General features: G+C 42.5%; 1 protein-coding gene across 2 annotated transcripts in view; it reads right to left on the bottom strand.

The window, feature by feature from the left end:
- SUSD1 (sushi domain containing 1) overlaps positions 1–23,198 on the bottom strand; it is a 521,732-nt gene that overhangs the window by 141,635 nt on the left and 356,899 nt on the right. For both annotated transcript variants that reach the window (XM_069238712.1, XM_069238719.1), the window contains exons 21-22: positions 19,447–19,702; positions 17,323–17,362 (exon numbers count right to left, since the gene is read on the bottom strand). In XM_069238712.1, coding sequence (XP_069094813.1) covers positions 17,323–17,362; positions 19,447–19,702 — 296 coding nt within the window. The remainder of the gene's footprint in view (positions 1–17,322; positions 17,363–19,446; positions 19,703–23,198) is intronic.

Here is a 23,198-nt window from a genome sequence, read left to right as displayed (position 1 = left end):
GTAACAGTGATCACAAGGTGTGAGAGTCAAATTCTGACTGGCCGGTGGAACCTTATTACGTCAAAAGTTTAAGAGCTGATGAAAGTGGGTTCTTACAGCAAGTCATTGTCAGATTTCTTAAAAAGGGAATTGTCAAGTACAATCTGAACATCCTTTTACATGTCCTATTTAGAAAATAGTTTTATTGCTAAAACGGCCATATTTTTGGTTGTATGGAAGTGCAGGGTTCGCTAGCGCAACTAAGTGACGGTACATTGGACACCACAAACAAACTGATAAAATCCGAGCTGATAGTTTATTTACCTGTTGTCAGGAGGTCACTATTAGATGGCTGAATGCATAGCTGATAAGGCTGAGGTGAACCAAGAGCCAGGGGCTAAGCATATATACTGGCACACTCCTTTTGGGCAAATGATTGGTTTCCAGGTGCATGCCTGTTGGAGCATGCCTGATACCTGAAAGGGATGTGTACCTCTGCATATGCAAAGAGTGCATTCAGTGCACTAGCCTGTCCAGTAGAGTAGACACAGGCACTTCAACCGTATGACCTGATTCATAAAGGATTTGTCGTGACTTACTCTCGTAAAACTCCTGGCCACTTAAAAGCAGGCGCCAAATTTGCATATATGCTCTACTCTACAGCATACATACACAGTATGAAAACTTTCTGTCCAGGCATAGTATTTTGTACTGGAAGGCAAAACCTATGCTAGACGCATGCACACACGCTCGCACTATGGCGCAGAGGTGTGTGGATGGCACTCAGCACCAAAATTCTGCGCCGGCGCTAGGTAGAGGGAAGGAGGGTACTATATCTTTGTAAATATGCAAACTCCTGTTCTCTCCTGCAAAACAGTGCAGCATTTTTGGCTGCAGAGCTGCATTGAGTGACACTTTTGCAAATCTGGGCCCAGAACCTATGTGTAGTCAAGCAATTGGCATGTTTGGAAGCTTTTGAACGGCCAGCTGCTGATGTAACTCTGTTTTTTAAGGCCAGCTTGGGCGCAAGTAATTTATGGAGTCAGAAATCTCGTTTGTAGGTAGAGTGACCAGAATTTTAAAGCCAAAAACCAGGACACTTCACAAAAATAGAAGCAGGACTACAGCTTTACTTAAGTTAAGCAAACAGAATGACAGCACTCATCAGCATTGAATTCCAGAAGACGTTCTAAGAACATAAATGCATTTTCGTAAAGCCAGTATTATGACTGTTAATTAATTTGATTTCTTAAAACAGCTGCTAACTATCCCTGCTTTTGAAAACATAAAAAGGCACCTCTCACCGTTTTGAGTCGACCCTCTAAAAAAACCGGGACATGAGCTACATTTCATGAAATCTGATGGGACAGCTGGAGAAAACCGGACGCCTGGTCAACCTGGTGCAGGGCACATGAATTGTGCAGTTTTGGGTGACGGACTAATGGGTCCTAGTCCTGGGTGGGGACCTCAACAATATGAAGATAGCAGTCATTGGTATTTTTTTATTTTTAAATAGATTTTTCTTTGTGGTCCTCGACTCAAGCTGTGAATATCATAAATGTTATTTCCTGTCTAATACATCGCTGTTCTGAACCTTATGCTTACGTGTGTATTTTTGCATTTATTGTAAATCATTTCTATTATTACGCTAAAAAATCACTACGTTCTTAAAAGTTGATGCTTCATAATTTAAGCTTTGTCACTGTAGGCTACGAAGCATACCTTCTTCCGAAAAAAGATACATTCTGAGTGCTGCAGAAATTGTATTATCAAGGTGGCCACATGATGTTGAGTTTTCTACGAGAGGGTTTATTTCCTTGAAGTGAGGTATGAGCGTAATACATGCAATAAAGTGTCCCCTTTGTGTGTATAGTCTCCCAAAGATGTCGACTCGAGGCATGCCATGCAACTTAGTTTCACAAATACAAATTCTGCAAAGGTTGACAAGGTGTACACCTGCCAGTTGCCAGGTCTAACTAACGCCGTAGCCTAGGGCACCTAGCGATATACCTACTACAATTAAAAGACACATCTTGTCACCCAAGGGGTCATTACGACCCTGGCAGATGGCGGTAATTTGGGGAAAGGTACTGCCAACAGGCTGGCGGTACCTTTTCCCAAATAATGACATTGGCGGTTTGGCCCAAGCCAAACCGCCAATGTACCACTCCGTCTGTCAGGGTGGTAATGGCCGCTGGGCTGGAGACTTCAGCACTCGTACCGCCACGAAAACCATGGCGGTAGGCACTATCAGTAGGTCTCACCTGCCCCCTCCCCATGCCCAGAGCCCTCCCCCAACCTCCCCCTCCATCTCCCGACCCTCCCGCACATTTACACACCCACATGCGCAGACATACACACTCATACACACATGCATACCGACGCATACCCACATCCACCCACGCATGCACACATTCATACCCACACACCACAACACACACTAACATACATTGTCGCACACACACATTCACAACACACAACATACACGTACACTCACATTCAGTCATTCATGTACGCATTCCACGCGACTCACACCCGCATGCACGCATACAAAAACAGACACCCCTCCCACACAACACCCCCACACAAACACACACCACCACCCCGTCAGAGAACCCGACTTACCTGCTTGAAGGGGGTCCTCCGGAAGGAGACGGGACGCGGCGCTGCTGCTAGCAGCAGCATCCACCAGCAAAAAAACACAAGGCCGTATCATGACTCATGATACTGTAGGCGGTGTTTTGCTGGCAGCAGCACCACCTTACCGCCGTCAGCAGCCATGGCCGTTGATGGAATTCCGCCAGCCTTCTTGCGTTATTCCGTCTATGGTCATCATGCAGTTGGCGGCTGGTAGCCATGGCAACGGTATGTTGTCTGCCGTCGCGATAGGTGGCAGTTACCGCCAATGTCATAATGAGGGCCCAAGTTTGGTTTACTGCCCTTTCTTATTCCTAATGCACACCGTTCCTCATTCCCCATCTTGTAGTTGTATTTGTTTAATTTGGGTATAGCCTCGAAGGCCGCATGAACAGAAGTGTTAATAAAAAATGAACTGAACTGGGTGCCACAACTTCCTTGCAGGGGCGTAGCTTGCATTGGTGCAGCAGGTATAGTGGCACCTGGGCCCAGTGGCTTGAGGGGCCCAATGAATCCTGATTATTGCTGTGTTTTATCATTTAAACAGCAGCCAATGGGGGCATTTCTTTCCTTGCACTGGGACCCACGACACACTGGCTACACTAATGCTTTGAGATGCTTCTTCTTAGAAGAGACAGACCCGCTACTTTCCTTTTGCCCTACCCATTCAGCCACCAACCAGTAAATTATCTCTCATATTTCCTCCCCAAAGTGCTCCTGGCTCTTTAAAACATATGGACATCCCCAGTTAGCATTTCAGAGTATGACCTTTTGAGATTTGTATAGATTTATTTCTCTGTCACATGGCTCCTAGTTAGAGTTAGGCACAGAACATGACCATGTAACAGGACAAGGCTAGTTTGCACCAGAGGCAGCTGCCACAATTTCAAAGGGGGGGATTGTAATAAAAAAACACCTTACCTGTTCTGTCGCTGCCACACGCCAGCTGCCTTGCTCCTCTTCTCTCTAGCTCCTAGTGGTGTCCCGTCCCAGCAATCCCTAGGACACCAGCACAGACTCCCCAGGGAATCCTGGTGCTGCTCTGATGCTATACCTAGCATGAGTGCAGCGCCTGGATTAGTCTGAGCGGCTTGATCTTCCACTCAGACAGTGCATGGGAGTCTGTGCTGTTTCTCCAACCAGGCTGTGCAACACAGCTGGGTTAGAGAAACCTAAGTGAACATGGCAGCTTGGCCAGCCAAACTGACATGTGCACTTTTAAGTGCACTTCACTCCTCCTCCCTCTCCCATGGCCCAGCCCTGCCCCCCCACCCACATTGGCTCAACCAGCTGCTGAGAAATAAAATAATAATAAAATATTGTTTTATTTTTCAGCTGCTGGCTCTTAGTCAATAGGGCGATGCTCCTCCGCCATTGCGGAGGAGCCGTTGCTGGTCTACCACGAGACAGTACTTCCAGTTTGATGTTATCCTGGCTCTTCCGAAACTCCATCCATACTAAAGAGGGGGGTAGGGGGCACAAGGAAGTTTCAACAGAGATAAAGCTGGGTCACCCTACTAACTAATGTAAAATTAACTTGTAACACTCTCCAATGAGCTGTGGACTATACAGTTGATACAAAAGTAAGCCTTGTTACAATTTTAAATAAGATGTAGGTAAATAATGCTCCCACCAGGAGCTAAGCGACTTCCTGCCCAGTCTTCTCACATAACTGGTATCTCCTCCTCACAGACACAGGATGACATGCCCAGGGCTTCAGGCTTACCACACACTATGTGCCACTCACATTGTCGCTAAAACAGACTGAGCAGTGGCATAAATAACAAAGGGAAGATGTTACATGTTCCCCTTTTATATATTAACAACACAGATGCTCTTGCTCGACAACTCTGTCTCTCCATGGCTTGCTACATCTCTCTATCACTCTCTCCCTTGGGTGAGACCTCAGTGGCACACACAATTAAATATTTATATCCTGGCCAGGGATCTGCTTCTCACATTCTAGACATTGTACCTAAGAACCAGATTCTCTGTAATATTCAAGTGTTCAGTGTGCTGCTAGGAGATTTTGTCTATGCCCACTCCCAGGATGGTGTACCACCTCACACATATCTCCACCTGCAAGGTATGTAATATCAATGTCCTATAACCAATATTTGTTTCAGAATAAAAAACTAAAATTGCATCTGGGTAGGTTTAAAAATATTTATTTGTACCCACAAAGAGAATGATTGCTCACAGAAGGGTGCCTTAACCGACATGTTTCCACACGTACCCGCAGTGCCTAATGTGAGCCAGTTGTTGCCAGTGGGGCAGTATATTTTTGGGGACTGGCATTTGTTTTTCCACATCAGACATTTACCAATAGGTAGCAATAGAAGGAAGAACACACAAAGCAGAAAGACAGAGGACAGAAAGACAAAAAACAGAACACTGTCACAACGGGGGAAAGGTGGAACCAACAAAAATGAGACAAAGTGGCAGGGAGTGCCTGGTAGTGGATTAAATACACCTGGCCCCCTGATATACCTCTGTAAAAAATTGTTGTTCAGAGAATTTCATTTTTGATTTGTGTTTATGTATCATTAGAGAAGTAATTTAGCTTGGGTAGACATTGCTAATCTGGGCTGATTTTTTTCTGGACGACATTTTTAAAAATGGTGGATGTGTTGCAGTGATGATGTAATATTTTAAGGACCATGAGACCTATATATGTCATTTTTGTGTCAAAACATAGGTTTTGTGGGTCAAGAAGTCTTATAGAGACAGAAAATAACTTCTCAGAGCAGCTCTACCACCATTTTCCAAAATGGCAGCTCTATAAAGATGTGTTTTTAGCTATCATATTGCTAATTTACTTTAATATTGTTTTTTTTTCAGGTTTTCTGTTGATTCAAATTCGTAAACATGAGCGAAGCAGGTGGTAGCAGAGGATCTTTACCTCCTGACAGAGTGTTGCTAAGTACAAAATCTGAGGACTCCTTCAATAAAGAAAAATGTGTCATATGCCAAACTAATCCAAAAGAAAAGCTAACATAAACTGTGGCTGAACAGAAGAGACTTTGAGATGCTACAGAAATACGGGAAGACGAAGTTCACAAAAGATTGAAACTGATGGGTGAAGACTATCAAATATTTTATCATTGTAACAACAAGTGCTACAAGTCGTATACAATGAAAAAAGCCTGGAAAAAAATTGCCAAAGAATAGCAGAAACCAGTGAATCACAACAGGAGTCCGAGTCTTCTGAGAAAGCAACAACAACCAAACCCAAAGTCCATCCATTTAGAAGATCGATGGCTACCCTTCATCCACCGCCCACAACTGGTCAGAAAGCAGAGGATCCCTGAATGTGCTATCTGTGGTTTAGCCAGAACAAGGACCAAAGGGATTGACGAAAGAACAAAGTACAGAGTATGTGAGTCTCAAAGGGCAAATATGTTTTTATCTGCAGCTAGCTTCTTTCAAGATTAGGTTTTCAGCCGAGTAGCTGATCTAAACAGCGAGGTAAATGTATTCGCAGCTAATTTGTATGCCCACCGGAACCGCATGTGTGCATAGATTTGAAAATATAAATGTACAATGAGCTCCCAACAGCAATGTAACCGCCAGCCTTCAGTTAAGTTTGCACTCTTTGAAAAAGCAAATTAAGTTTTAAAGACACTCTTGAGTGCTGGCTACGGGTTCACAGTCAGTGAGATAAGAAAAATAATGGTCAACATTGAAGAAACTGTATTTATCCATAATAATGAAATTAAGATTTATCTGGCCAGAATTAGTTTTTGTCAGTCTAACAAGAATGAGCCACCAATGGTGTTCTCAGCTGATTTGACTTCTGAAGTTCTTGCTTCCAAAATAAGATCACAGGATGCAGTAAAATCAGCAGGAGCCATTTTAAGAAACGTAGTGAAAGATTTAGATTTTGGACTTAATGACAGATTTTGTGATGTCCCGGAGCTCTGCAAATCATTGGAGTCAACAAGAATGCCTGATGTTGTCCTAAATTTTTTTTACATCATTTTTTAATATCAGCAAAGTAAAACTGTTACAAACTAAAGTTCTTGAGTTCGTAACAGAAGCCCAGAACATTGAAGATGTCTTTAAAGGTATAAGCGAAGAAGTGGAAGACAATCCCATGAACCAATAGGCTTATGCTGCACAAATGTACTGTCTTTACCAAATCATGTTTTATGAATGTTTACATGTTTACATCACAGCAAACAGAAAACTCTGCTACACATGATGACCTCCCACGCAATCTATGACAAGTGCAAAAGTAGAGAGCTAATTACTTCAGTGAATAGGATTGGTGTATCAACAAGTTATAATGACCCAGTAACGAGCAAGAACTTGTTAGCAGCTCGTGCTTTAAGATCTTGAGAATCTGACAGCACACCACTTCCAAATCACTTTACAAGGAAATGATTTACAATTACTGTTCTGGATAATTTTGATTTTGAAGACAGCTCGTCTATGTCTGGAATATCCAGCACACATGATACTGCCATGGTGCCTTTTCAAGACTGTATCATAGAAGTAGCCGCTGAAAAACATGTTGTGTCAGCTGCAGGAAAAAACAGACAAAGCTGCAAACTTATAGCCCAACTGCCATGCTAACATGTGCAAAATCACTACGATGCATCAATACATCCCAGTCTACCAGAAAGTTTAAAAGTGGCTGAGGACATGGATCTTCTTCTACCTGATTCTGCTGTCTGCTAAGCTGTTTTAACTGAATTTATCATATTGCTTATTTGGTGCAGACTGAAGGATGAATGAAAGCCAGTTCCTCCATGGAATTCATGCTATGATCTCACAAAATACCATCCGAATGAAGAAGGTTGTTTTTTTTACCAGTGATACCAGTTCCAGTCACACACTACGTAACAGTATACCCAGCTCTAAAAAAAATCCAAAATGTGCATGCTTAGCTTCAAGACCAGTATATCCTGGACAATGTTTTGCAATGAAGGTGTTTTCCGTATTGTAGCTGACATTTTTATGCGCAATTCAGTAGAACAAGATGAACTTTATCCAATGATGGAAGTTTTCCACATGGCAAAAGTTATGTTGCAGTGTGCAGGAAGGTATCACAGTGGATGTGGCATATATAAAGTACTTACTGAGGGTGAACTCTTTGGAAGCAAAACTGTCCAGTCAGTATTGGGTGGAACTCAATTAGTTACGAGGTATAATCATCATATCTAAGGCTATAGAAAATTGCATTAGAATGCTTTATGGAACAAGAATGACAAATTAGGTTTTGCATATCTTAGGTCAGAAGTGAACAAGGCACAGGGTGCATTTCAGTCAAAAGACGTAATGCAAAGCCAGACAATGTTCAATAGACTCAGTTCAAAATCAGAAAACCTGAAACCCAAGTTCGTAGAGTCTGTCAAAGAATATGAAGAAAAATCAGAACTTGGCAAGTACTGGGAAAATGTTTTACACATGATAGCTCTAGTGAAAAATTTGGTACATGCTGATCGAGAAGGTAATTAGGAGCTACACATGAAGACTGCAGAGTCACTGATTACTGTGATTCATGAATGTCATTGCATAAACTACCTGAGATATGGGTCCTGGTATTTGGATAGCGTGAAGAAGCTAGAGGTGGAAACAATATACTTCTACAGAAGATTCACCCAAAGACATTTTGTGGTGAAAGACAGAGAGTGAAGGTTCAATGCTGTGGCTCCAGATATGAGACTGGAACAGACAATCCAGAGATCACAGAAAAGCTCCATGGGAACTGTTGGTCAGACACATAAAAGTTATTATGTTGCTCATTGGCAGCTAGTTTACCATGAAGTCCTTTCTATTTGCAATGTTTTCAGAGAGATGACAAATTCAAAATTAATGGACCATCGTGAAATTGTTCCTCACCACCAACTTGTGGGAAAGAGAGGGGAACTTTTTTAATAAATATGTTGACAGCTTTCTTCATTTCATGCAGGAGTAAGAAAACCCCTTTGAAATGACTGAGCCTGTGCAACTACACTTCATGACCAAACAATATGTGGTTAATGATATAAAGACATGTCTACTACATATCCTGGAATATGGGTCAAAACTATACGCAGAACTGAAACAAGAGAGATTTGTATTGAAATAGAAAAAGTTGTTTGGCATAGTCACTAAAGCTAAACTTCCACGCTTCAATTACCATAGTAAGAGTTTCGTCCAACCAGCCACTACAAAACAGGTTACAAAAAACAGCCTTTGCAAACACATAGAGAGATGGATGTAGCAAATGAAAGGGGTGAATTTATTCTGTCGCATGATCTTCTTCCAGCAAACACATTATTTGATGGACATGCTGCAATGAAACTGCAAACTGAGCACAAACTCAATACAATACAAGAGCTCGAAAAAATCTTTCACATAAAATAATTTTGATTAAAAAAGGAGACCTCATTGAAAACTGCTGTTGTTGTGGACTATGGGCCATATTTATACTCCGTTTGCGCCGAAATTGCGTCGTTTTTTTTGACGCAATTTCGACGCAAAACTAACGCCAACTAACGCCATATTTATACTATGGCGTTAGAGGCGAATAGCGCCAAAGTTCCCGGAATGTGCGTCATTTTTTAGCGTGAACCCCTTCCTTGCGTTAATGATATGCAAGGGAGGCTTTCCCGTCTAAAAAATGACTCCCAGGCCTTTACGTGGTATTTATACTCCCGGGCAAAAGAGACGCCCGGGAGTTGGCGTGGCTAAAAACGGCGCATTTGCGCCACTTTTTAACGCCTGCTCAGGGCAGGCGTTAAGGGGCCTGTGGGCTCAAAATGAGCCCACAGGTGCCCTCCCATGCCCCCAGGGACCCCCCCTGCCACCCTTGCCCACCCCAGGAGGACCCCCAAGGATGGAGGGACCCACCCCAGGGACATTCAGGTAAGTTCAGGTAAGTATCATTTTTTATTTTTTATATTTTTTTTTGGTGGCATAGGGGGGCCTTATTTGTGCCCCCCTACATGCCACTATGCCCAATGACCATGCCCAGGGGACAGAAGTCCCCTGGGCATGGCCATTGGGCAAGGGGGCATGACTCCTATCTTTACAATGATAGGAGTCATGTTGATGGGGGATGGGCGTCGTTAAAAAATGGCGCAAGTCGGGTTAAGACGATTTTTTCGACGTAACCTGACTTGCCCCATTTTAAGACGCCCATGCGCCATTTTCCCCCTACGCCGGCGCTGTCTGGTCTACGTGGTTTTTTCCCACGCAAACCAGGCAGCGCCGGTCTGATTGCGCCGTCTAACGCCATTCCATAAATACGGCGCCCGCTTGGCGCTTCAGAATGGCGTTAGACGGCGCAAAACTTTTTGACGCTAAACTGCGTTAGCGCAGTTTAGCGTCAAAAAGTATAAATATGGGCCTATATGTCACAATTGCAACTGGTCACGATTTCATCCATGCAAAACTTCAGAGAGGTCGTACAGACTGTTCTACGGATATCAAAGTCAGTGTGCACCTTACAAGAACTGCACATTGTCTTTGATAGTTATCTTGAACCATCTGGCAAAGAATGTGAGACAATTAGACAAATGTCTACGGGTGGAAAAATTGACCCTGCCTGCATCAAAAATTTGACACCAATACCTGTGCAACTTGATAAATTGTGGTCATCAACATCAAACAAGATGAACTTGGAGATGTTAACTTGCCAAAACATTGCTGATGCTTCAGTGAAGATTGAATTTCCAATTATTGCAAGTGGAATGATTGTCAATCAGGAGTTGGAGCCTGTGGAGATATATTCAAAAGGTACGGGCCATATTGTTCAATAACTTAACAGCAAAATGGAGGAAGCGGACCTTCGTGTTGTGCCACATGTTGAGGGGGCTGTTCGGAATGGTTCCAATCGAGTCATTGTACTTTCAAATGACACAGATGTTATTATTGGGCTACTTCCATTTGTTGCAATGCTTATAAGACAAGGATTGTCAGAGTTATGGATATGTAATGGAACAGGCGACAAAAGACACTTAGGGGGTTATTACAACTTTGGAGGAGGTGTTAATCCGTCCCAAATGTGACGGATATACCACCAGCTATATTACGAGTTCCACAGGATATAATGGACTCATAATACGGCTGGTGGTATATCCGTCACTTTACCATCACTTTTGGGACGGATTAACACCTCCTCCAAAGTTGTAATAACCCCCTTAATCCTGTTTCATATTTTGTACAAGAAACTTGACCCGGAGATGCCCAGTGTTCTTATCAAGGCACATATTCTTAAGGCTGATGACACTATGAGCAACATTGGAACAAAGCTTGGAGCTTTAATTGCTGAACCTGTGAAGTTTCTGAAAGGATTTTGAGACAGAACAAGAAAGAGACTTTAAAGACATAGAAAAATACCTTGTGCATGTGTGGAAACTGAGTTCCGACTGTCACACATTTGACAATCTTTGTTAAAGTGAGTTCTAGAAATCACTCCCGCTTTTCACCAACGTCATATTCTGTGTGTGGACACGATTAAAGAGCGTTCTACTTAATCAGAAGATCTGTAAATGTTTTGGCTCCTGTATATGTAGAGAAAGATCCGTGTGAATTTGGTTGGGAAGATATTGATGGGGTGCTAAAACCTACAAAATTTCTAAAGCCTCTACCCACGGAACTTACACATACATCTATGAGCAAGACCTTTGCTACAAAAAGATATGCTCTTCTCAAATGTTCAACATTCTGAAAATGTACCACAAGCGATTGCTGAAACAAATACAGAAAGTGAACTATGAAAATGTGTCTAAAACAGGAGTGATAAACATTTTTTTTCATATTCATATCATAAACATTCTTTGGTGTATACATAAAAGGATTAAAAAACATTATTTGTTGCATTTCTATATATGTCTCTTCTTCCTCTATTAGAGCTGCCATTTTGGAAAATGGCAGAAGGGTTGCTCTGAGGAGTTATTTTCAGTCTCTATAAAACTACTTGACCCCCAAAACCTATGTTTTGACACCAAAATGAAGTATATAGGTCTCATTGTTACTGAACTATTACATCATCACTGCAACACCTCCGCCATTTTTAAAAGTGTCATCCAGAAAAATTCAGCACCCGATCAGAAGTGTCTACCCAAGCTAAATTACTTCTCTAATGATCCAAAATCACAAATCAAAAATGAAAATCTTTGGACAACAATTTTTTTTGCAGAGGTATAACAGGGGGCCAGGTTTAAAAGAGGCTTAAGATGAATTAACCACTACACAGTTTTAGTATTGGGCGCTGACATTAAATTACACCGTCTGCGCAGTACTTTGGGCACCAGCACTCATTTATTTACAAATCAAGCACTGCTTAATATCCATGCCAATAAAATGGTAAGCACCTTTATTACAACTACACATGGTGTTACTATTATGTTTTGATGCAGATATCTGATGGACGGATGAAAAGGCTAAAAGGAAAATGCACAATTATAAAATATCTACCTTATAAGTGTTAAGAATATTAAGACCTTTTTTCATACTCTGGCCATTGGTGGCAAAGAATAGTAATCTATAGATTAATAAATATGTTATTAAAAAAGCTGTTCTGAGGACCCACAAGTGGAAGACACTTTTGAACAGCACTATACGGAATCTGAGAGAAAACTCACATTCTTGCGCCACTACAGCAAAATTAGGTAAGGGTCCCTAAAAATTCACTTTTGATGGTTGTGTCACAGGTAGAGAAAGACCTTGGGCTGTGTGAGTGTACACTAAGATGTGTCCCTCCCCCTGCACTGCAGGTGTGCGGGGGGCTTTAGAGTGTTAAGGAAGAACATGCATGGTTCGAACAGATGAGGAAACAGTCTCTAAAACACAGGGGCTTATATACAAGTGGCTTGTGCCACCGGTGCATCACTGTTCTTGATACCCGTCGGCGCAGACTGCAGACCCACATCTACAAGGCCAAGCAAAGCCACAGTGCATGGCTTTTCATGGCCTTGTAGATATAGAGTAAGGCTACGGACCACAAGTCGCTGCGTTGCCTTACTGTCTGTCAAAGAGGCATTCCACAGGTGTTGCTGTGGGTGTTCCCACACAACACTCATAGATTTTGATGCAATCCCAGATTTTCAAGGCTTTTTAAACTTGGGAATGCATCAAACACCTCCCCAGGGGAGGCGTAACAAGGAGAAATAACTTTGTTTCTCCTCATTTTTTTTCCTTTTTCTATGTATACTGCATTCTACAGCACACATAGAAAGAGGAAAATGCCTCCATTGGTTGTTTCTGTGCAGGAAGGTGTTCCTTGCTACAACGCAGACACCCTTGTACCATGGTGCAAGTGTGCCTGCGTTGGCGCAAGGCAGCCAATCGCGTGCCAGCACAGTGGAAGAGGACAGGAATGCACTATATCTCACAGATACGGTGCATTCCTGCCCTTTTCTTTTGACATAGGGCAGCACAGTAAGAAGCCTTGCACCGCTGCCCGGTACAAAAATGTTGTAAATAAGACCCATATTTTTTACCACACATCTTTTACCATGCAGCTAAATATCATATTTGTCCCATTACCATGCTTGCCTTCACCACACATTTAAGTATTTTTATTAAAAAAAACTTCTTTAGTATGTTATTTTAAAAAAGGCTAATGGATTTTTGTGCTTGTAGTGGTAAAAGGAGGTAAGGATAATTTTAGGGTTTTGAGGTGGGCAACGGTAGAGAGAAGTAAGGATAATTTTAGGGATTACGGGGGCAGTGGTAAAGAGATATAAGGGTAATGGAAATTTTAGGGTTTAAGTATGGGCAATGGTAAAGGGAGGTACAGATAAGTTTAGGGTTTAGGAGTGAGCAGCGGTACTGGGTACTGGGTAGGAAGTGGTAGGGAGAGAACTCTGCACATATAACAAAAGGCCTGTCCTATCTGTTTTTTTGTGGGGAGTTCTCCGCCCCAACTGTGGAGTCTCTGCAGTCACAAAATTACTATTAATAAAAATTAAACTTAAACTTTGTGAATACTAAAAAAAATGTAAATTTACACAAAGGTGTAAGTTTACCTTTGTGAATCAGGCCCACAGTGTCTGAAAATTTTACATAATTTACTATTTTTGGGCATTATGTTAGCTTCAGCTAGCAGAAAATGGATAGTAAAATTCCAAATTGTTCCAAACAGGGAGCCCCAAAATATGTCTTGCACTAGGCCACAAAAACCTTGAACACTGAAACTAACTCCATAATTTAAATTGGCGAGCAATGTTACTGAGATAGTACTTTCTGGCAAATAACATTTGAACCAACAACACAGGCAAAATGTAATACTAGCTTACCAGAGGAAATCTCAACATGTATGTTATTAGAGCTGCTTGTACACAAGCAAACTCTGCTGCTATGTAAAATCTATTTCAGTTAGATGGGATCATGCGATTTTCAGCACTATTTCAGAAGACTGGTGTTGTGTAAAGGCTACAATTTGGGGATAAAACCTGGATGAAGTGAATGATGAGACAACAGCACAAAGGAAAATGTAAATGCTTCAAGAAAAGACGTAATGAAATACACTGATGGGGCTAAACACATTTTTATCCTGATACACTTGCTAAATACTTTTTGGGCCTGGCTTAAGCTATTATATTATCCTGGATAAACGTTTTGTTTATGTTTGTATAAACATCTTTCAACATTATTGGAACATCTTTTTGCATCCTGGTAAGAACTCATTTGTTTACATGGTATTCCACATTTAGCTCATTTTAGGTGCTAGTTAAACGGTTTCATTCTGGTAAAACATACCTTTAACTTGATATAAACATATTTTGTTGTCTCGGTATAAAGTTAGTTCTTAACTAGGTATCAACTTCTTAACTTGGTGTAAGCTCATTTTTTGTCCTGGACATAAACGTTTACCTTGTTATAAAGTCTTTTAACATGGCATGAACATCTTTTGTATACTAATATAAACTAATTTGTTAACCTGGATAGGATCACTTACTTCTACAGCATCATTAGAATATCTCTGTGACATGACCGGGAATCTAGGAGGTCAAAATAAAAGGAAGTCCTGGGCAGAGTATTATCAGATCTGGAATGAACAACTTTATTGAGTCATATACCAAAGACCTCTAGTTCTACAAGATTCAAGCTTCTTCAGTTGAATTATCTTCATCATACTTATCTGACCTCTAAATGGTTGCATGACATGTTCTTGGAACTGCGACATTCCAACCTAATATGCATGGTAGATGACGCCAAACACTTTCATATGCTATGGCTGTGTCCCTGCATTCTGCACTTCAGTGACAAGGCTAATAATAGACACAACAGAAAAACAAGGTATATATTCCACTTAGACTTGTCTGTGGGCTTACTACCACACCCCAAAGCTGGAAGATCCAATTGTAGATTTGTGGAACTCTCCCTTCTCAAAGCCAAGAGTCCAACTGCAATGATCTGGCAAATTCTGAAGCCACCCACAGTCAAGGTATTGAAGCCTGAAATATGAAAACGTGCGACAGCGGAATACAAAGTGTATTCAGAACGTGGGAGGGAGGCTGCGACTGGGCAAGCAAATATAAATTGGGACTCAATTTTAATGAACCTCACACCTAGATTGGATGAGATGCCACTGTGAATTGGCAGCTATATGTTCAAGGGTACTCTGCTCCTATCCCTCTTGATGTGCATCTCTCTCATATCACTCAGGGAATGACATGCCCCAAACCAAGGGGCATATTTATGAAAATTCACTTATTATGAGACACTCCCCTATTCAGGATCGGACTGTCCCGTAGGGCAATCAGGCAGTGCTCAATGAGCCGGTCTGAAAGGTTAGTGTGTGGGCCATTTTCTGCCTCTCTGTGGGCATGTTTTAGGGTCTGCTGGGTCACTTTTTACTGTTGGTTTCCCTGATATTATAACAAATATGGCCTGAAGCAAGCTCAAATCCACTCAGTCTCCCATTCCTTACAAAACTGTTATACAGCATGTCTTTACATCTAAACTGCATCGATTTCCAAAGGTGGGGCACTTTTTTAGCTATCTGATTCGCTAATGGGGCCACTTTTATTTCGGTGCCGAGGCCTATTTTATGTCCCAGTCTGACCCTGCCCACAATGAGTGAATATTTGTTTTCTGGTTCTACATTGAAGAGGTCAGGCCTATCATCAGGCCACAACAGTGCAATGGTGTTCTATTTTAGTACGATCTATGGAGGATGTTAGCGGCTATTTACTACTAATTCACGCAACGTGGTACAGCAAAGATACTTGCTGCGCTGCTTTGCATGAAAGAGTGAGAGCAGAAATGCTCCATATTTACAAAGTTATGAAGTATTTCTGTTCTCTTCTTGCGCTGCTGCACTATGTGCTACCTCGCACTAACGCAGGCAGCCATGTACCACAGTGCAAAGGTGTCTGCATTACGCACAGGATTGTCTCTGTGGAGAAATGGCCATGCTCCTGCATAAAAACAATCCTTAGGGACATATCGATCTTTATTTCTCTGCTGCAGAATGCATCACAAATGGAAAGTGGAAGCAAGAAAGCAAAATAAAGATATTTCTTCTTGTTACGCCTCTGTTGGATAGGCACAACATTCTGGTGCAAACCCATATTTACAAGTCTTTGCAAATCTCGGTTTGTGTCAAAATACGTGAGTGGATGCATGTGAACGCTCATGCTCCACACATGTATGCTTACCTGAAACAAAGTAATGCAAGGAAGCGCTATGCATGCTTAACTCCCAAGGTTAGAATCTATGTGCAGTAAAAAGAATAAAGATTAGGATAAGCGCTGTTTCTAAATGTGTCCCATCTTTTGTTGACACTTAGAAATGTATGTGTAACTATGTGGCTTTATGTTATCATATCAGCTCAGGTAAAGCTTTTGTGAGTAAGTGACCACATGACTGTGCGATCCTCTACAATTGTTAATAGGCGGTTCATCAGAAGTAACTGCAAACAGATATCATAGCTTATGGAAAAATTCAGGCCCATATTTATACTTTTTTAGCACTGCATTTGCACAATTTTGTGACACAAAAGTGGCGCTAACTTACAAAATACAATTATATTTTGTAAGTTTGCACCACTTTTGTGCCAGAAAATGACGCAAATGTGGCTCTAAAAAAGTATAAATATGGGCCTCAATGTCAGAGGGCGGCACAAAATAAGAACTCTGGACTATTGATGTGGCGGCTTCATAATTTCTGTGCCTGTGTCTGTGCCACTCCACCTGCTTAGCAGCCTGCATGACTAAGCTTAAATGGGTTCATAAGTGTCTGAAAGTATGGAAATGTTCCCAAATGCCACAATAAGTTAGGATACACGATATTTCTTCACCACATAAAATATTTTTTATTGCATAGTAAAAAGGATCAATGGAATAATGCACATTTCAACCATAAATACTCCTACAGATTTTCTACATAGGAACATATAGAATTATTCATGGAATCTATTATTTCCATAGATATTGCTATATACTCCTGGGGATTTTTGTGAACCTGCAAAAAAGTGAGAAATCTAGTCACTAGTAGGTTGAAACTTGTCTTGACTTTTAAGTATATGGGCCTGATTACGACCTTGGTGGATGGGATACTCCATCACAAACATGACGGATATCCCGCCCTCTGTTTTACAAGTTCCATAGGATATAATGGAACTTGTAAAACAGAGGACAGAATATCCGCCCATTTGTGATGGAGAATCCCATCCGCCAAGGTCGTATTAAGGCCTTAAGTGTGTGAATCAGCTCCTAGATTATATGTTGTGATATGAAATAAAGACATTCGAAAAAGACCTACCTTTTATTTGTGCCAATGCCTTGCAAGATTGTGTTCTCTCCTGAAAATGACGAAAAAATGACACGATTATCATTGATAATACATTTGGGCACTGATTTATTCAAAAGTGGTGCATCGCGGCGCTGTACAAAAATAGCAGCGCCATGCCACATTTGAAATGCAGGGATGCACCGTATTTAGAGGAATACGGCGCACCCCTGCGTTTCCCCCTGCGGCGAAGCTGAATTAAGCTGCCTGCGCCAACAGAGGCATCCTTGCACCATAGTGCAAGGGTGTCGGCGTTGAGGGGATAGATTGTTTATGTGCAGGAAGGAGTCCCTTCCTGCACATATACAATCTGTTATGACGATTTGGTACTTCTATGTGTGCTGCAAAATGCAGCACACATAGAAATACCAAAGCGTCATTTTGAAATGATTGTTTATGTGCAGGAAAGGACACCTTCCTGCTCATAAACAATCACCCATGGCATTTTGCTCTTTCTATATGTGCTACAGAATGCAGCGCACCTCGAAAAAGCAAAGAATGAGGAGGAATAAAAGTATTGCTCCTCGTTTTGCCATGCTGATGCCCCACCCAAAAAGTTCACAATCCAAAAACAACAAAATGATTCAGAAATAGACATAACGTTTTTGGCGCTGCCACAGGTTTCGATTACTCATAAATCTGGAGCAGCATCAAAAGCAATGGGTGACGGTGCCCCGCAGGGCATTCTGACCGTGGCGGTTTGGCCGCGGTCAGAACAGGAAAACCGGCGGTCTCCCGCTGGTTTTCCGCTGCCCTCAGGAATCCTCCATGGCGGCGCAGCTTGCTGCGCCGCCATGTGGATTACGACACCCCATACCGCCATCCTGTTCCTGGCGGTTCGCCCGCCAGGAACAGGATGGCGGTATGGGGTGTCGTGGGGCCCCTGGGGGCCCCTGCAGTGCCCATGCCAATGGCATGGGCACTGCAGGGGCCCCTGTAAGAGGGCCCCACAAAGAATTTCAGTGTCTGCTTAGCAGACACTGAAATTCGCGACGGGTGCAACTGCACCCGTCGCACCTTCCCACTCCGCCGGCTCCATTCGGAGCCGGCTTCCTCGTGGGAAGGGGTTTCCCGCTGGGCTGGCGGGCGGCCTTCTGGCGGTCGCCCGCCAGCCCAGCGGGAAACACAGAATCACCGCAGCGGTCTTCAGACCGCGGAGCGGTGTTCTGTCGGGGGAACTCTGGCGGGCGGCCTCCGCCGCCCGCCAGAGTTAGAATGACCCCCTTTGTGTATTGGGCCCCCGCAGTACTTCCTTTAAAGGAAACAATTACATTTACCTCTGCTATTCAAGAGTGCAGATGCCAGTAGTGCAATAAATGCACTGACAATGGGTTGTGGCCACGTCAGGGGCCTAAAGTATCCCACTTATGGCTATCTTTTATCACTCAATAGGAAAACAGGAGGAGTTATATTCTTTGATTGTATTAGGGCCCAGAGTATCCCTTCTTTATCATTGCTCGTGTTGCAGGTGAGCACTAAAATTGAATTTCAGTAGACTACTGCTGCTTTAACCACATACAAAACATTAGAATTGTAACCCTAAAAGACCCTCCTAGAATGGTCTCTGTATGTCTGACAAATGATGGCTCTTTAGAGAAATTCCAGATCATTGCTAGTTTTGTGCCTCTGATATCAAAACATTGGCAAAACCAAATGGTCTAGTGTTAGCTGCTTGCCATTTGCCTTTGCCAATTCTTGTTTTATTTTATCATTGTTTTGCAAAATCTAATAGTTGGGGAAGCTGCATAACCCTCGTCAATCAACAGGGGTGTAAAAGCAAAAAATTGTTTTGATCTCTTAAAACACACATTGTCATAAGAGATCCAGTACTAAAGGGAACTTCTTTGTGTGTGGATATGCTCCTTTGAAAAAGAAAATGCCATCACCCTCAGTGAAGTTATCCAAGTGCTGAAGTGGGCTGACCCATTGCCCTGTGCTGTATGCTCTAGTGGGGAGAAGAAACATATAAATAGCACACTAACATACCAATAGAGGAAGATGGCTGGCTGAAATCCCCTTAAGGATATTAGACACATAATTTTGGGGAAATCAAAAGATCTTTGCTAACACAAAACCTAAAAAGGATGAAAAACAAACCTGGTTCCATTGGCTTGTGATTCTTAAGATGATGCAGTAATCCTTGCCTCTTCTCAAGGGAGCATTATAAAACTCCCCATAATACTGTCTGTCTCCAAGTGAGAACTCCAGGTTATCCACAAAGTCTTTGGACAGGATCTCTGCTGTCACGTATCCCTCTGTGGTGGTGACATTGCTGAAAAATCCAGACCTCACATGGGTATCACATTTAAATGTGTGCTTGTTGCCAAAGGGAACCACCAGGATCTGGTAGGAGCTGGAGAGAAAAACAAAAAGATGCTCATCAGGATTAAACTCTACTTAGTTACAATTATCTTTCCTGCTATTGTCTTGGCATCACAGAAGTTAAGACCTTTTAAAGAACATGGAAGGAAGAGAATCTGGGCCAGATTTCTATCTCAGTGGTTAGGAAAAGCCATTGATTTCAAACCATTGGTAGAACTGCATCCAGGGTTAGCAGGGTAAAAGATATTTCTACAGTGCATTATTCTCTTTAACTCTAAAGTCAGAGGTCTTCCTCACCATTCAATGAGAAATCCGGCCCTCTGCATCCTTTCTGTTTGATTTGATTAGATTTCACTTGAGAAGCCATTAAACATAAATCAAACCATTATCACGTCATCCTACACCCATAGAAACATTTTTATTTTTGAAAAGGATATTCTGACATACAACCGACACACTAGGCACATGTAGATCCTATAACATCCTTACACTGAGTGCGTTTCATGCTTTTCAAACCAGTAAGGGGTACCAGAAAGCATAGAGATTGAGAAATAGAATTACATTTTCTCAAGATTTCGTAAGGAATTCTCGGGATGAAGAAAAGGCGAAGCCATAGAACATGTGTAATGAATGTAAATATGTTGGAAAAATAATATCTGAAAGACAAAAAAGGCAAAGGTGTACAGTACAGGGGCAATGTGGCTAGTCAAGTAGTTCCTACAGTAGGGACATCATTTGTAGCACCTGCATAGCTGCCAAGTTTCCTAGGCCCAAGTGTGACTAGTTAGTCAAGTCCCAAGTTTTTCTTAGAACTTGGAATGGTTAGTCCTGGCTTCAAACTGGGTTAAATAAGGCGAGAAGTCCCAGAATTCTGAGAAACAACAGACATGGCCTAAGACACTCTTTTCACCCTTGTACTTCAGCCACTGTTGCTCTGGACTCTCCCTGCTGGCTCGCCCGACACACACTGCTTTCTATGTTGTTTTCAAGTATCAATAAATCTTTACTTCCACCCTCCTGTCTTTCCATGTGTGCTCTCTCGCCACCCGCTCCATCCAGTAGGTCCTTTTATTCTCTGGCCCCTGTCTCCCCTCCAGATTTGTCCTCCTTGCTTTCCTTTTCTCTGCAGAGCTTTGATGTTTGGGCTTTGAGTATTAGGAAGGCATGTTTTGCAGAGTTGCTTCAGTGTATGGCGAATGGTGCAAATGGCTCTTGGAGTATCTGCTGGGCACTTCATTAGGAGATGCCAATGGATGGAGTTGTTGTGACCTATAATAAAGTGCATTGAACCATAGTGCACATGAAGCCTGAATGCTGCTACTGGCTGCCTTTGTCTACAGAAATAACATCCACCAAGTCCCAGCACACAGCAGTATTACAAAAACAGTTTTTGGTTGCAGGAAGGAAATAAATGGGGTGCTGTTAAGCAAACTGAGTGACACTCCCAACTGTTCATAAAATGACATGTTAGTTGATTGTATAACGCTTTATGAACCCGTAGGTTGCCTCAAACCTCTGGACACAACATATGGGTGAGAGGGATGAGAACAGTAGAATTGAGGAAACAAGATAGGAAGATTGAGGACAGAGCCTTGTAGATGAATTGGTCTTCTCCAAAATGCTAGTCTCTGACTGTACAGACCAATAGTGCTTTGTTGGTGAAAAGGTCTTTATACATTTGACTGGCAACTAGGCAAGGACTGAGCAGGAGAAGCAGGAGTGGTTTGAAGGACTGGAAGAAGAGAACAAGAGAAAGAAGGAATTAGCAGTCAGAGAGGACAAGGGGCCGAGGGGAGACATTTGGGAATGTTCAGTGAAATGTAGGTCCAAGCAAGTGACATTTTCCAAATTGTGATTTTAGGTCTCACAATCAGTTTTCCCCACCATGAAGAGCAACGCTTAATAGATTTGGTGGACCTTTATATTTGTGGCAGCTTTGTGTAATTGTGGTGAGATACCTCAGTGGAATGCAACATGTTGCAAATCAAAGGTTGACGTTCTACTACAGGAAACATAGCCTTTAAGCCTTCTCTGGTTAATAAAATAAGTATCACTGCCTTGGGAAAGAGTAACACCCATTAGGCACAGCAACAGAAGTCTACAATCTTGTCACAGGAAATTCCCACAACTTTCGTGAATGCATACGTCTATTAGAGAAGACGGAGATGTGCTGGTATCGTGGGCATATGCTACACAGCACATTTCATATGAAACTGAACTTGCTGTTTGATGCTATTTGTCAGCATACGAGGTTGTATATATTCATTTTAAAACTGAACCTGACACATGAAGCTATACCCAAGCACTTAAGGCTATGCCTGCACAGGTGAAACTGACATGGGCATAAGTGGCTATAACTCAGCATATAGACCTGTGGCTGGCTATCCTGACTGGGCTTAGTAATTGCACCTGTTCACTGAAACCTATGCTTCTATGTTTGATTGTTGTTTCTGATCTTGTGATGGTTGTTCCTTGACATTTGGGGTTGTGCCTTGCGATTTCAGACTCTGCCAAAGTATGTTTGTGGTGTTTTTATAGTGTGCACCTAGCCAAAAGATAACGAAGCTCTGTACATCATCAACACATTTGAAGCTAATTCTGAGAATATAATTTTGGTGCCTGGTCTTCGGCATTTGAGGATGTTAGTTGTCTTATGATGGCTATACTTCTAGAGTCAAGGCTATAAAGCGGCCATAAATGCTGTAATTGAGATTTTTGGGTTGTAATTTGAGCACATGATGATTGTATGATGTCTGTTTCCTGGATATAATGGCAGCATTGTTGGTGTATAATGGCTGGACACTAGCTCATATGAATGGTAATTAAAATATATGTTGATCTGCTACAGCAATTTTTTGTTACTTTTATATTAGTTTTGCATTAATGTATCTTCAGTGAGACCACTTCTTGTAAGGGTATGAGTGAAGGTCATGTGGCATCACTTCCTTTAAAGTCATGAGGGAAAAGGTCATGTGACTGTACTTCTTCCGGTGTCATCAAACTGTCTATGAACATGTGATTTAAGTGGATTCCAACAGGAACCAGAAAGACGGTGACTCAAGCCCTCGTCAGTAGCAGACTTGACTACGGCAACGCACTCTACACAGGCATCCCAACGAAAGACATCAAACGACTCCAGCGCATCCAGAATGCATCCGCCCGCCTGATCCTCGACATGCCCCGCCGATGTCACATCTCCCCCCACCTGAAGGACCTCCACTGGCTCCCCTTGGAAAAAAGGATCACCTTCAAACTCCTCATCCACGCCCACAAGGCTCTACACAACACCGGACCCACCTACCTCAACACCAGACTCAACATTTACATCCCCACACGTCAACTCCGCTCTGCCAACCTCGCCCTCGCCATCGTCCCCCGAATCCAGTGCAAGACCTCCGGCGGCAGATCCTTCTCCTTCCTCGCCTCCAAGACCTGGAACTCTCTCCCCACCTCTCTACGCCAGACCCAGGACCTCCTCACCTTCAGGAGACTCCTCAAGACTTGGCTCTTCGAAGGCTAGCAGCACC

The sequence above is a fragment of the Pleurodeles waltl genome, chromosome 1_2 (assembly GCF_031143425.1).
Source record: "Pleurodeles waltl isolate 20211129_DDA chromosome 1_2, aPleWal1.hap1.20221129, whole genome shotgun sequence".
NCBI lineage: Eukaryota > Metazoa > Chordata > Amphibia > Caudata > Salamandridae > Pleurodeles > Pleurodeles waltl.
This window is presented reverse-complemented; position numbering and strand designations above follow the sequence as displayed.